This window comes from Emydura macquarii, unplaced genomic scaffold (assembly GCF_026122565.2).
Source record: "Emydura macquarii macquarii isolate MOO-44397 ecotype Brisbane River unplaced genomic scaffold, CSIRO-AGI_Emac_v2 contig_629, whole genome shotgun sequence".
NCBI lineage: Eukaryota > Metazoa > Chordata > Testudines > Chelidae > Emydura > Emydura macquarii.
The window spans coordinates 8,797,644-8,811,423 of record NW_027130766.1 but is presented as its reverse complement, the minus strand read 5'-3'; the positions used below and the strand labels follow the sequence as shown (position 1 = coordinate 8,811,423).

Genomic DNA, 13,780 nt, shown 5'->3' with positions numbered 1-13,780 from the left:
GTCTGTAATTCACACCAGGATCATTTCTGGTGTCAGGAACGTCAGGGAATTGCCTTACCTCTCCCCATCCCGAGCCCAGCGTCCTCCCAGAAGTGCACTGCTCCGCGCATCTTCTGCACTAGCAATGCCTTATGCCGAATGCAAACGCACCGAGCTGTGAACGCTTTTCCTGTTGCTGCCATGCCCCATCTTCTTAGAACCGAATCCGAGCAGAATCCTAGACAGGCTGGGAAGCCAGGCAGGTGTGTGACCTAAACCCATCTCGTGTCCATGCAAGGTAATTCCCATCTTGCCTGAACCCCTCTTTCTGGGCTCTGTCCATTTAAAATCCGAGCACCCACTCACAGGGGGTTTGTGCTTCTTCCCGTAGATATGAAGCGACCCCTGAGCCTGTCCCATCCTGCTGAGCACAGGATCCGCCTGGTAGAGAGCGCGGGCTGGCCCCCGAGCCAGTCGGAGCAGCGTGTGAAGCGGGAAAAGAAGCACCAGTCGTTCACGCTGTGTGAGGTCTGTAACATCCAGCTCAATTCGGCCGCCCAGGCGCAGATCCACTACAACGGCAAGTCCCACCAGAAACGCCTCAAGCAGCTCAACAAAGGGAAGGTGCCGACGGGCCAAGGTGAGTGGCCAGCCGTCCGGACTACAGGCAGGGCCCCGGTGCACAGAGGTGCTGGGAAGGGCTTGATTCTAATGCCCGGCCCCTGACGTTATGGACGTAACGTGGGGAGCCTAAAGGCCCTGTCACAGGGCTGGGGCCAGGGCCCTGGATCTCGACTGCTGCTGTTGCAGCTCCCCTTTTTAAATTGTACCTTTCCTGGGTAAATTGGATGCAAATAAAAACCTACCGAATCCAGCCACTCCATAGAGCCCACGCTCTGCTGATGGAAGTGAGGAGAAATTCCTCCGCCTCCTGTTGGACACCTGTCCCTCGTGAGGAACTCTGAACTCACACGGCTTGGTGAACTCATGGCTAGGCCACGTTCAGCGATGGCCTGTGTTCACTGCTCTTTGTCGTTGGTGATGGCAGGGGGGTCGCGTATTGCTCCTGTGTGCACACAAGTGCTGTCGCTAGCACCCTGGGTCTCCTCAAAAAAACGGCCAGCATCCACTCTGATTTTGTTTAGAGGTCTTTTGTGCACAGGGATGGCTGCATCCGATGCCCTGGAGGACAGGGTAGCTGTTACCTGGCCAGGTTGCTCTGTTTGGATTCTGATGTTCTCCTCCCTGGTTAGTGGTGTCATTGTATTCCTTCTGGTCTCGTTTCCCGGCCCTTGAGATCAAATCCTTCCTGGTGTATTCACCATGCTCAGAGATGGTGTCTGGCGGGGAAAGGGTACAGGGCCTGATCAGCAGTGGAAGGAAAGACTCCTTTTGGAGAGGAGGTATCAGTCTGTTTGGCTCAGGCTGAGGGAGAGCTGTGACTGTGATGAGAAGATGTCCGCTTGTTGTCAGGGGGGTGAAATCAACCCTTTGGGAGAGGGCCCAGCACAAGACGTGTAAGCCACTGAAGTCTTCAGATGAAGGCTAAAGAGGGATTTGAATGGTTCTTACTCCTGGTGGACTTCACCCAGTGTCATTTAATCAGAAATGACAAACTCGAATACAGCTTTTTTGTTAAAATATTAGAGAGTTTAAAAAAAGAGAGAGACTAAATGACATAAAATAATATTAAGCTGGATGGAAACTGAATGTCCTCCTGCACCAGAATTGTATCTTGGCAGACAGCTTATCTGCAGCTAAATCAAAGGCAGTTTTTATGGTGACTGTGAGGTTTTTCTCATGATCTCCCTCTGGCTTCTGGGACTGATTAATTCCGCAAAGACTAGAATCACTTTTGTTGTGCAGCAGAGAGCTGTGGAAAGAATATCTTGGCAGACAGATACAATAATCCGCACTGATACCATTTATTAACTGCACCCAAAAGTATCCCAGTGAAATCAAATGATCATTCACTGGGAATTTTCTTGTAAGGTAAACCATGGATTTTTCGCTGTCTGACTTTGGATTTCAATTCAGGAAGAAGCTGGGAACTTGGATGCCTGCACAGGGATGAGAGATGCTTTCATTCCTAGGTTGCTGATTCAAATCCAGCTTGGGTTAGTAGTGACTTAAAGTGACTTGTGCTCCTAGGTGCTTTTGAAAATCCCGTCTGTTTTTATCTGTGTGGCTGGAGGCCCCAGCCGAGACCAGGGTCCTGTTGTGCAAGGTGCTGTACAAACACATAGCAAGAGACAGTCCTGCTCCCCTGGAGCTTCCCGTCGAACTCACTCGTGCTCGGCCTGCATCAGAGCCAAGGCTCGGTGCTGGGGGCTGCGTGTTTGGAACGGCTCTGTTGGATCTGGCCAGGGTGCACCGTCTGCATGGGTAGAAAGAATCCCAGACTCCAGAGCTGTCGATCTGACCCCTGAAGGGGAGAGAAACCGTGAAGGAATGAAGGTTAGAGCTGTGTCCCGTTGCTGCTGTAATTAACTGTCGGTCCGTGTCCACAGGGAGGCCTGATTTCCAGGGGTTTGTAACGTTCTCGGATGCACAGAGCTTGGCATGCTGTAGGAGATCTTGGCACGTGCCAGGGGAATGTTCTTTCCGACCCGTTTGGGTAGGTTTGGGGAAGCTGATTCTGTAGGAGGGGAAAATGTTGTTCTTTTGTTCTTCTTCGAGTTGTGTTGCTCATGTCCATTCCACTAGATGTGTGCACGCCTCCGTGCGCGGTTCCCGGGACTTTTTTCCCCTTAGCAGACCCCGCAGGGCCGGCTCTGGTGCCCCTTAGAATCCCGCGCATATGCTGCGGTATATGAGGTCTGCTAAGGGGAAAAAAGTCCCGGTAGCCATGCACGGTGGCGTGCACACACCTAGAGTGGCATGGACATGAGCAACACAACTCGAAGAACAGCAGTTACTGGTAAGTGACCTTGTTTGTTTTAGATTCCTAGTTGCTGTTTCTCTCCTATGCACATCGGAGCCAACGTCTGTTTCTCCACTGGACAATGCTGACATGAGTCCAGCTCCAGCATCTTCTTGCCCTCTGTGGCTGCTAGAAGGCAGGACGTTCTGTCAAATACCAGCTCCGCTTACGGCAGCAAGAGGCTGCGTCTCCCGCTCCAGCCAGCCACTTTTCTGCACTGGCCTGCTGGTGGCAGCAGTGCTCTGCACACCGGGACCCGAAGGTGCTCTCTGAAATCCCAGCCTGCGTGCAGTTGTGCAATTATACAAATGCTGCTGACGCTGATGTGAATTGTGGTCAACAGATCAAAAGTACGAGAATTGCATGCTCCACCGGGGATTTCAGAGTCTGTAACCTGCACAGGAATCTGAGCTGAGAGCTGATCTGAGAGACAGGGCACAGCTATGTTTTCCCAGCAAAGCATTATGCAAAGAATAAAAGACACTGGCTCTGATTTTTTTTTCTCCATGGCCCTGCACTTTGTGCCATCATTTACACCACTGCCCAGTGGGTGTATGTAAAACACAGCTCTGACACCCACCCTGCACTGGTGTAAATGACGGTGCAAAGTGCAGGGCAATGGAGAATCAGGCCCCCTGTGTGTTTCCTTCTTCTCTGCACGATGAGCTCTCGACGGGTCCCAGGTGCAGCCCCATGCAGAAGGATCCCCACCCGCTGCCTGCAGCTGTGAGGAAGGACGGCTCCAGCGTTTCAGCTGCCTTGAGCTGCCAGCAGATCCAGAATTTACCCTCTTGCTCTTATGGGCTCCCAAAATGAAGTCGCTTTGCCAGTGTCCCAAAAAAGTCATGGGATATAAGCAGCCGTTGTGGCTGGGTTCCCAAAGCAGCTGTGCCTTGGGCCCTGTCAGCTCCCATCTTGCTGGAATGCAGCGAGAAAGAACATTCTCCTGTTCAGAAGCAGTCACCTGGCTCTCCCCCTCCGATGCAGGATGACTGTGAACTTGTCCTGTCTCCCTCGGCTTTGGATCCTGGAGGTAACAAGTATCGACCTTTACTCTGAGCAGTTGGAATAAGGCCCCATCCAGCGTCTTTCCTTCGATTCCAGGAGCGTCCTCCCTCTGCCTTAGACCTGCCTGACAATCTGATGGCATTGCCTCTTTCCAGCCCACCGGGAATCTGTCCAGGCAGTTGGCATCTGCATTGGCGCATCCTTCCTGCTCTTCTTTTCACAGCTGATGCTAGGTTGGGACAGGCAGACGCAGGCACCAGTGGCCAGATCCTTCAGCTGGTGTAAATCAGTGTAGCAGCTCGTCAGCGCTACTCAATGCGGCTACTCCCTTTTGCCCCCGTTGGGGTCTGGCCACTGGCATCACAAAGCCTCCGTGTGCGATGAAATCAGACTCTTCCCCTAGCAGCTCAGCCCGGGTCTGTCCCAGGGTGTGTCTACACTTTGAGCTGGAGACAGAACTTCCAGCTCTGGGAGACCGGCCCCGCCACACTAGCTCAGATTGAACTGGTGCGCTAAAACTAGAAGTGTGCTCCCAGCAGCGTGAGCCGCCCGAGGACGTACCCAGCGTCTCGGATGGGATTGTGCTCCGGGCGGCGAACCCCTCCTGCAACTCCTGCTGCCACAGCGATGCTCCTGGTTTTAGCGTCCCCACTTGACTAGAAGTAGCGCGGGGGTGTCTGCCTGAGTTACGGCTCCAACTCTGCACAGAGCGGAAGGGACTGCACCTTGGGTCTGAAATCCACAAACACACCCGCAGTTGCGACAAGCTGTTCCCAAAGCTCAGCATGGTGGGGACCCAGCAATTCCGGAAATTCAGCCGCTAATTTAGGTGCCCAACGGGAAGATGGTCTCTTTGGGAAATCTTCCTGCCTGTGAACGTGTTGGACGACACAGTCCCAAATCCCCTTCTGCGCTTGCACGCTGGGCTTCTGAAGGTGCCTGCTCCCTTGGTGATGCACCCAAGTTTGGAGGCAAGAATCCAAAACGTCTCAAGAAAGCACAGAGGCTGGATTGCTTGTGGGGACTGAAGGTGCCTTATGCAGCCTCGTAAGTCTGGGTTAGCAGCGTGGCTTGCGGAGGAAGGATCTTCGTGTGTTTAAGGCACTGAACGGGGGCTCAGCTCCTTATTCTGCGCTGGCCTTGGGCAAGTCACTTAATCTTTCAGGGTGTGTCTGCACTGCATTGTAATCCCGGTCTGGGTCTGGGGGACTTGGGCTTGTGGACTCGATGTTCCCAAGCCTGTGCTTGGTTTACAGTTGCTGGACCTGGGTCTCTGTTGTGCTAAGGTGTCCACACTGCACTACGCAGCCCCTCTGACGTGGGTCTGCGGCTTGACCCAAGTCTCAGCGGCTTTCGGGCTCTGACCCACCCCCTCGCAGGGTCCTAGGACTGAGTGTTCGCTGACCCAGGTCCGACGGATTTGTGTGTGGAGAGAAGTGGGGTGTGGGCTCAAACCTGAGTCAGAGCCTGGGCTTCGTGTGCATTGTGGACGTACTGCTAGGGCCTCAGGTCCCCACGTACTGAACTTCCTTTCTCCCACCACCGTCTATATCGCAAGCTCTTCAAGGCAGGGCTGCCTCTTGCTACGTGTGCGGCAGGTACTGAGAACAATGAGGCACATCTGTCCTCAGGCTTGGTCCCTACAGAAATCCCCCTGGAGTGCGTTGTTCAATTGCATGTGAAATGTCCCATGTCCTAGGGCTCCCACCGCTTCCCTTGGGATACGCTTGTCCGCGGCTGGCTTGTTGTGCTGGGATGGCTGCATGGTGGAGTTAGGAAGTGAGTTATGGGCCGGTCCAGTTGCAGGAGAATAGTTGCTCTCCTCACTCAATCATCTCCCCACCCCTACCTCCTGCTGGCAGGGTCAGGATGGAAAGAGGCCCCAGAGAATTAACTTCTCGTCCTCTTTCCTCTGGGTCACGGAGCAAGGCCAAATTCATCACTGCATCTGATGCCCTTCTCGTATGAGGGTGGCCCCGGAAGCCCAATGGCTGTTGCAGTGACTGGATCCCTGCCAAAGCCCTTTGTGATCTGGTCACTTCAGCTGTTACCTACCAACAAGACCAATTTGCAAGGTCCTGGTTGTATTCCCTCTGTGTACAGCCAGTCCGCTGCCTTTAGTGGACAGGACGGGCTTTGTCTGCACTAACCGGCAGTGATCAGACCCGGGGTATTGATTTAACTGTATGCAAAGATGCAGGCTGACAGCCAAACTGGGAAATGAAGTCTTCAAGTCACACGCAATTTGCCGTTCAAACAGCCTCCTTAAAAAGCTGTAATACGTCCCAAGTGTCCCCTCGCTGCCATGGTAGTGAAGTGTCGGTGACGCTGGGGGAGCAGAAGGTCTGCTCCACCTGCTGATTTACAGCTACGGAGACGGGCCGGAGTCAATCCCATTGACCAGACCTCCATGGAAGTTCAAGGGTCAGCTACAATTGGTCCCAGAACCAAACCAACCCTGGTCTGGGTTTCTCAAAATCCCAGTCAGCTCCGGGTTTTGCCTGTTTCTAATAAAAATAATTAGAGAAAAGCCTGGGCTGGATAGTCTGGGTCTGAATCTGAACTTCTACAGAGTTCAGGGTGTGCTGGATTCTGGGTTTTGTTTGGGTTTGTCTGTGTGAACAAGCCTGCTCCACCTCCCATTAGACTAAAAGGAGAGACTCCCATTGGCTGGAATGGGGGTTGGATCTGTTCCTTCTCCAGCCCATTGCAGCCGGGAATCTCAGCCGCGCTTTGCAAACGTTAATTAAAGCACAAATAAAGCCTTTGGCTCTGTGCTCTGCACTGTGACCTTCGCTCTCTGGCTCGGCCTCATTCTCCAGCGAGAGTCAGGGGGCGCTGCACAAGGAGAGCAAAACCCGCTGCCCGCCATCAGCCCCCTGACCTGTGAGCTTCCTTGGAGCTGAGGACTGGAGCGGGGCAAAAAGCCCTGCTCATTTGTTCTGGTGCTTGCTGGGCTCCACCATGTGACAGCCTGGAGCTGCTCCCCAGAAATGGGTTTTGTCTTGCTCCTGTGCAGGGAGAGAGGCAGGAGCCTGAAGTGACAGATCCTTGCTGACATTTGGAACCAAGCCCAACTGAGCACAGACAAAGGCGCAAACGCGTCCGGTGAGGCTTCAGTTGGGAAAATTAGCTTCTCTGGCTTCCTTTGATTCCCACAGTAATTTATTGCTTTCCTGCTTTTGGGATGTTTTTAGAAATCTGGCAGGGCGCGCAAAGGGTACAGCTGGCCTGTGAGACATGCTCGCAGCGTTTGTTCGCCTGGCATGGCTGACCAGCTCTGTGATTATGATGTCTGCTGACAGGCTGAGTTATAGATACCAAGGAAAAAAGAACAGTTGGGAACCGAAAGGAACGGCTGATGAATGGGGCCGGGGTAGCGGGGTCTCCGAAGGGATGCGCGTGCTGGGGCGTGGGTTCCCCAGCAAACGGTGCACTGACGCTTCTGCTCAGCTCTGTTCACTTCGGCACCTCGTCTTCCCGCCCTGCCCCGTCCTCCTGTCTGTCTGGTAGCTTGCAAGTGCGCTGGGCTGGGATGGTCAACTGGAGAGGATGGATGGTGCAGCCTGGGAACGGGGAGACCTGAGTTAGATTCCCTGCTCTGGCACAGGATGGGCTGTGTGACCTTGGGCCTGTCACTTAGAATCTCTGGTCTCTAGCAGCACCCCGGATGTGTGAATGCAAGGGGAGGCCCAGTGCTCATTCTGCAGACAGACAGACAGAGTGGGGAGCAGAGGCCCAGGAAATAGCCAAGGAGCCGTGTTTTCAAAGGTATTTAGGTATCTAAAGCTAGAAGATGGGTGCTTTCTGGGATGTGCAAAAGCACCTAAGCCAGTTAGGTGCCTAACTCCCCTGGACTCTCATTAGTAGATGTGATTGATAGCGAGAGCGCCCGTGTTTTAAGGGATCTTTAACCAGGCTTGCCCTGTTCAGCACCTGGTGCTGTGCATCATCGCTGTTGTTATGGAAACCAGGTGGAGGAGGAAGGAGTCACCATGGCTCATATTTTAAGCTGCTGTAAACCTGGTGAAGGACAAATGTCTAGAATTCTGCTGCTCAGATAGATTTGCCTGCTCCACTCAGCTGCAAGCAAAGACAGCTGAAAATAACCTCTCGGATCGCATTTGAACAGCCCAGAATCTCCACAGGGGAAATTGATGCTCTCTCACATTTTAGAGTTGGCTGGTGGGATCACAAGTGTCCTACGCAGCAGCACAGACATATTAGTGTACATTTTTCTTATGTTGGCTTTCTTCCTTTCCTGATTAGTATGTGCATTACGGTAGGCGAGATGAGATGAGACTCCATTGTGCTGGGTGCTGTACGCACGTGCACGGGGCACATCTACACTGCAGTCAGAGATGTGACTGCAGCTTGTGTAGACCTGTAACCTATTAGCCTCTACTGATGCAAGAAAGCAAATTGTTAGAGAAAGAGAGAGACTCTCCACAAACAGGAAAACCAAACGGGAATCAAACCTCTCTCTGGGTGAGACCCCTCTGCAGAAGGCCAGGGTAAGCCAACGTGCTACTCAAGACTCAGTTCAGCCCACAGACGTTGTCCTGCCCCTTTGCTCGAGGTGAATTTTGTTTTCTGTCACTCCCCCATGGATGCTCCATGAACATTGCAAACCCTAATAAAAGTCCCACCTTTTTATTCCGATGAGTTAATAGGTGCGTCATGTTTGTTTTCCATTTTATTACGTCAGAGTGATTGTCAGATATAAAAAAAAATACATTGATTAGCTATTGACTTGTGCTGGGCGGCTCTTCCCATGCAGCGGATTGCACTGGAGATCAGCCCCTCTTTCTCTCTGCGTATGGATTTCAGCTTAATCATTTCAGAGGCTTTTAGGTACCGTTTAATCCATGTCTTTGGCTTTTAACTGTGTTAGCCAAGGAGGATGCAATGAAGTTACCCCAGCTGCTGCTTACCGCGATCATAGTTTGGGCTGACTGCACAGGGCATGTTGGATAGAATAGAGCGTGATGGGCTAAATGCTCACAGGTGCTGTGCAGAGGCGACCGTCTGAAAACTCCTATGCAGTGTGGGAAGTGCGTGATCAAATCCTGCCTTCCACAAAACTCCATCCAGGTGGGATGCTCCGCAAAGTGTCCCGGAGCAGGATCTAAGGAAAAAGGAGCCGATCCAACTGCCTGCATGTGTGTTCATGTCACAGCTCCCTAAGGGCCTGATCGAACCCTGTGCGGATGGTTTATGCTCCTGGAAGGATGGTCCCACAGTGGCTTTATCTGGCCAGGCCTGGTGTCTGTGGTACCAGCTGTCAGGGCTGTGGCCATGGTGATGATCAGAAACATCATGAAAAGTGAAAGACGTGAGTGGAAGGAGGGTCTTTGGATGAAGGCGTTGGCCTCGGAGGCTGGCAGAGCTGGGTTCAATTCCTGGCAGCGCCACGATTTCCCTTTGGTGAGTCCTTTCACCTGGGTGTGTCTCTGTTCCCCATCTGTAAAACGGAGCTGCAATATTCGATGTTTGTTTTACAGCTTTGGCTGCTGGAGGCGTGTGCTGAGCTAGGAAATCTCAGCTGGTGGCTAGAAAAAAAGAAAACCTGAAAAAAAACCTGCGTGTGAGCTAAAGGCTCAACCTAGAAGACCACCGCCCCCCTTCCAAAAAATGTGTTTGGTTTTTTTAATCTCACTTTTCAAGCCATTCTTGTGATTTTGGGGGAGACTGACTCGTGATTTAAACGCATATTTGTCTGACTTGTCTGTTTAGACTGTCAGCTCTTCGTGGCAAGGCCTGTCTCTTATGATACGGATGTGCAGCACCTAGCACAGTGGCCCTGATTTTGGTTGCGTCCTCTAGAAGCTATTGTCGTACACAATAATTAATAAGTAAACGGGTCCATTTCCTTCAATGAGTGAAAGGGTAACGAGGGGGGAGCCTTTTGTTAGGTGTAATTTCCTGAAGTAGAATAGCATCCATCTGAAACGGATCTGCACTGAACCCTCTCGTAAAGCTGCATTTACTCTGCTCTGTTCTGAAGCTGTTAGTCGGGAATAAAAGAGCAAATTGCTCCTTGAATGCTCAGAAGCACCAGGCAACACTCTGACTAACTCGGTTACAAAACTGAAGACAAAAGAGTGGCAGCCATCGCGGAAGGTGACAGGCAATCGTAAGTCCCGAGATGGGACAAAATCCAGCCATGCAAATGCAGGAGGGACGTAGATCATGTGAAAGGCGGATTGTTGTCGGAGACGGTTCAGTGCCTGTGAATGTGGAATAGTGGCATTGCTGATAAGTCGTTCTGCAGAATTCCCTGAAATATGGGGAATAAAGAGCTAAGTTGCTGCGAGGCATTAGGTACTGAGGAGGGAGCAAGGGCTAGTCCATTTGTATTGGAAAGGAAAAGAATAAAACCAGCAGGACTGCGGGGGTGCCATCCATCAGTGACAAGGGTTGGGAAGAGACGATGGGTATCCAGACTGAGGAAAGGATCAAAATCTCAGCCAGTTGTGATGGATGGGGAGCGTGACAGGCCGGAGAGTTCTCATAAGCATCTGGGTCTCGCTGCAGCACCCCTCGGTCGTAACATTAATTGTTTGTATCGCTGCCTCTGATTCCAGAGAGGAGGAAATCGCTCCCCCAATCCCCAGGAAGTCTCTTAAATGTCATCCAAAAGTCAGGGCTATCTGAGGAGGTGGGGCTGGACGCGGGGTTTGCGGGTCCCCCTGGCCGTGGTAGAGAACAGGCTGCTACGGGAGGGCAGCGTGGCACTGCGCTCAGTGCAGGTTATTGGGCGTGTGGATTCCTTTCCCGGTCCTGCTGCTGATTTGCTCCGTGACCCTGAACCAGTTGAATTCTTGGTGCCTTTGTCTTGCCTGGCAAATGGCTCTGATAAGCTCAGCTACGGACTGCAAAGTGCTTTGAGATTCCTGGGTGCAGTGGGCTCCGGCTTAGCCGTGTAGGAAGTTCTTGTCCCTATTGTGGAAGAACGAATGATTTGAGGTGTGCAAGGCAGCGTCTGCTGCGAGGCAGACCAATTGCTTCAGTCTTTAGGTGTCAGATACTGCGGTGAGAGGGGCCATGCAGGTAACTATACCTTCATAGGTGCATCTTCAGACAGCAAACACAGGCTTTCGGTTCGACTGTGCCTAAATACTGTGCTGCAGACACTGTTGTGATGGGGAGCCTTCAGAAATGTGCATCGTAAATAACCTAATACTAAAATAGGTGCACTCCATCAATATTGACACTTGCCCAGGGCACTATCAAGATTTATGGACTGGAGAGAGAGCTATTGATCCAGGAGAAAGCAGAGGCTGATCCGTGCTTTGTTAACGTACAGGGTATAACAAAAAGTCATGCATTTTCTCAATACCTGGGAATCCATTCCAGACTGCTGCTAAGATTGCAGGGATGCGTGTATGAGTTCAACGGCCTAATGCCCCCATCTGTTCCCTAGACGCATTGTACCCTCAGGACAGGGTGGGCATGTCTAGGTGAAGAGAAACGGTCAAGGCTTAATCCAGGTTAGCTAACCTTGACCTAACCCCAAACTTTCCACTGCCTAGAAGCAAAGAAACCCCTCGTCTTGTGTATTTTGTGTCTTGCCTAATTGCCGGGGTCGCCGTAGCAACAGAGCGTAGCTTGTTGCCATAGACTTAGACTATTAGGGGATAGCTCAGCCAGTCCTGGCTGGTTTTAGTGTTAGTTCGATAAAGACGCTCCCTGTGTTGCATTGCTCTGTGTTCCTGTGTTGGTTTCTCTCTCTGAATACGAGCAATTCCAAAGGATACAGCGTAACCCCTCGTATCTTGAGTTTGCTGGTTGAGGTGGAGAATATTACCTGCGTCTGCACTGGGCTAAAGGTCAGGGTTCGCTGCACTACGTTAGCTAAGCTCAGCCACTCTTCCTCGGCTAGACAGACCCACTGGGGGTAGGTCACTGTGGTGGAAGTCTCCATTTGTACCCCCCGAAGCAGCGAAGTGGGCTAGCCTGCTCGTCCCCAGCGTTGTATCTTGTCACGAGCCCCCGAGCGACATGCGGCCGAATCAGTCCCTGCCGCTGCCCCCGAGAGCTCATGGTCGAAACAGAGCAGACGACGGGCAGGGGAGGATGCAGAGGTGGAGGGGCGGGGGAAGAGGCTTGCCCAAGGTCACCCACCAGGGCAGCTAGCCCTGGGTCTCCCGAGTCCTACCCATGGGCCACACTGCCTCAGCTTGTGGCCCCTTTCCTGTGCGTGTAGGGCCCTGCCCTGCAGCGGGAAGGAAGGTGAGCCGTAGTTTAAAAAGCAAAAAACAAGCGGGGAGTGGGGGAAGGAGGGTAGGTAAAAAGGCCGAGTGACTTGGAGATGCGTGAGCGGAGGTTTGTGGGTAGGGTGAAGCTGTCATTACGAGTTAGGCTTGGCTAGTGAAGCTGTTTTATGCGCACAGACAGTGAGTCGAAAGCAATATACGATTTCCTTCTGAAGAGGTGGTCTTTCCTAGTTACGCTTTCTGTCACTTTTCTCAGGGTGATCTCTCCTTCCGTGGCGTGACGCTACCGCAGCGTCTTCATGCAGCAGGAAGAACGATGGAGTCCGTTGACAGGGTAGCTCACGTCAACAGAATGTGCGGGAGCCTGGTTTCCTTTCAGCCCTTCACTGGGGTTGCAAAGAGGAAATTATCCCCATTGCACAGTATGGGAAACTGAGGCTCAGAGGGTCAATGCGTCACACACAGTGTCTGTGGTGGAGCTGGGAATTGAACTCAGGTCTTGCAGGTTCCCAGCTGGTGCCCGAACAAGGGGCCTGTCCTTTCTGTCATTTCTAGGTGACTCTGGACAGCTCCAATATTCTCCTCTCCTAAGCAGTAAAATTTTGTTTGCAGACGGGGGGCCAGAGTCTAATCTCACCTACCCCGGTGTCCGTTGAATTTGCTGGAGTTTTACCAAATTTACAGCCAGGTTCCCTAGTTCAGAGTGTGGTACCTGACGTCACAGGGTATGTTGACCCTGTATGCACTAAATTCTCCACTGCACGCCCAGGGTTAAGCCTTTTTCAGTTTAATGCACCAGCAAGAGGGCGACAGCATGGGGGAAATGGGACTGATCATGCTCCAGGAGTGAACGAGCTGCGTCACTCAGGACTGTAGTGCGATGGAGACACCACAGAACCAGAGCCCAGAGGAGAGGAGGCGTTGCCGAGCACTGCTGTGCTCTCCCCCTCCCAGGCTTCGCTCGCTCTCCCAGGCGCAGATGAGGTAGCAGCTGTGCTCACGCAGCTGTACGCTGATCCAATGTAGGGCGCATCATCTTGCATTCGCTTAAATCAGCCGACAGTCCAAGTCCTTTTGGGGGGATGGGGAGGGGGAAGTGCGATTGTCCCTGCTCCGCTGGACACGGAGAGCAGCCTTCCCTCCGGCCTGCCACGAATGAATGTGGCGATCAGCTGTGCCTGGCTAGCCAGCCTCCTCTTCCGAGGTGGAAGCTGGAGGGACAGATGTACAGTCTGGGAAGCACTCCAGGTTCGTGCCACAAGGCCCCCAACAACCGCTGCGCTGGAAGCAGGGCCCTGCTGTCTGCAGCGCTGACCCCCGGCGCCCTGATTGTTCGCTGCGTGGAGGGTTCATGGCGGTGACTGAGCAAGCCTCCTGGAAACCCAGCCTGTGTAAATGGCAGAAGAGACAGAGAGAGTCCAGCCGCCTGTGCTCTCTGGTGCTTCACGTGGTGTGTAGCCACAGCGAGGTCTTGCTGCTGCAGCGGCAGCAATTGGGCGTAATGCTTGGCTGTTTGTGTTTCGAGCCTCCATGGGAGGGCCCCTAAAAGACACCAGCTCATCAGAGCCAGCTGCCTGCGGATAGGGGAGGATGAGGGCCGAGCCTCCAGCGCTGGATCTGTCTGTGAGATGAAGGTGGTACCAGCGGGACC

The 13,780-nt window shown here is 52.8% G+C and overlaps 1 protein-coding gene across 1 annotated transcript in view; it reads left to right on the top strand.

The window, feature by feature from the left end:
* The first annotated feature begins 372 nt into the window (after nt 1–372).
* Nucleotides 373–13,780, top strand: part of ZNF385C (zinc finger protein 385C) — a 98,607-nt gene continuing 85,199 nt past the window's right edge. Inside the window, exon 1 of the mRNA XM_067541336.1 lies at nt 373–619. Within this exon, the coding sequence (XP_067397437.1) occupies nt 373–619 (247 nt within the window). The remainder of the gene's footprint in view (nt 620–13,780) is intronic.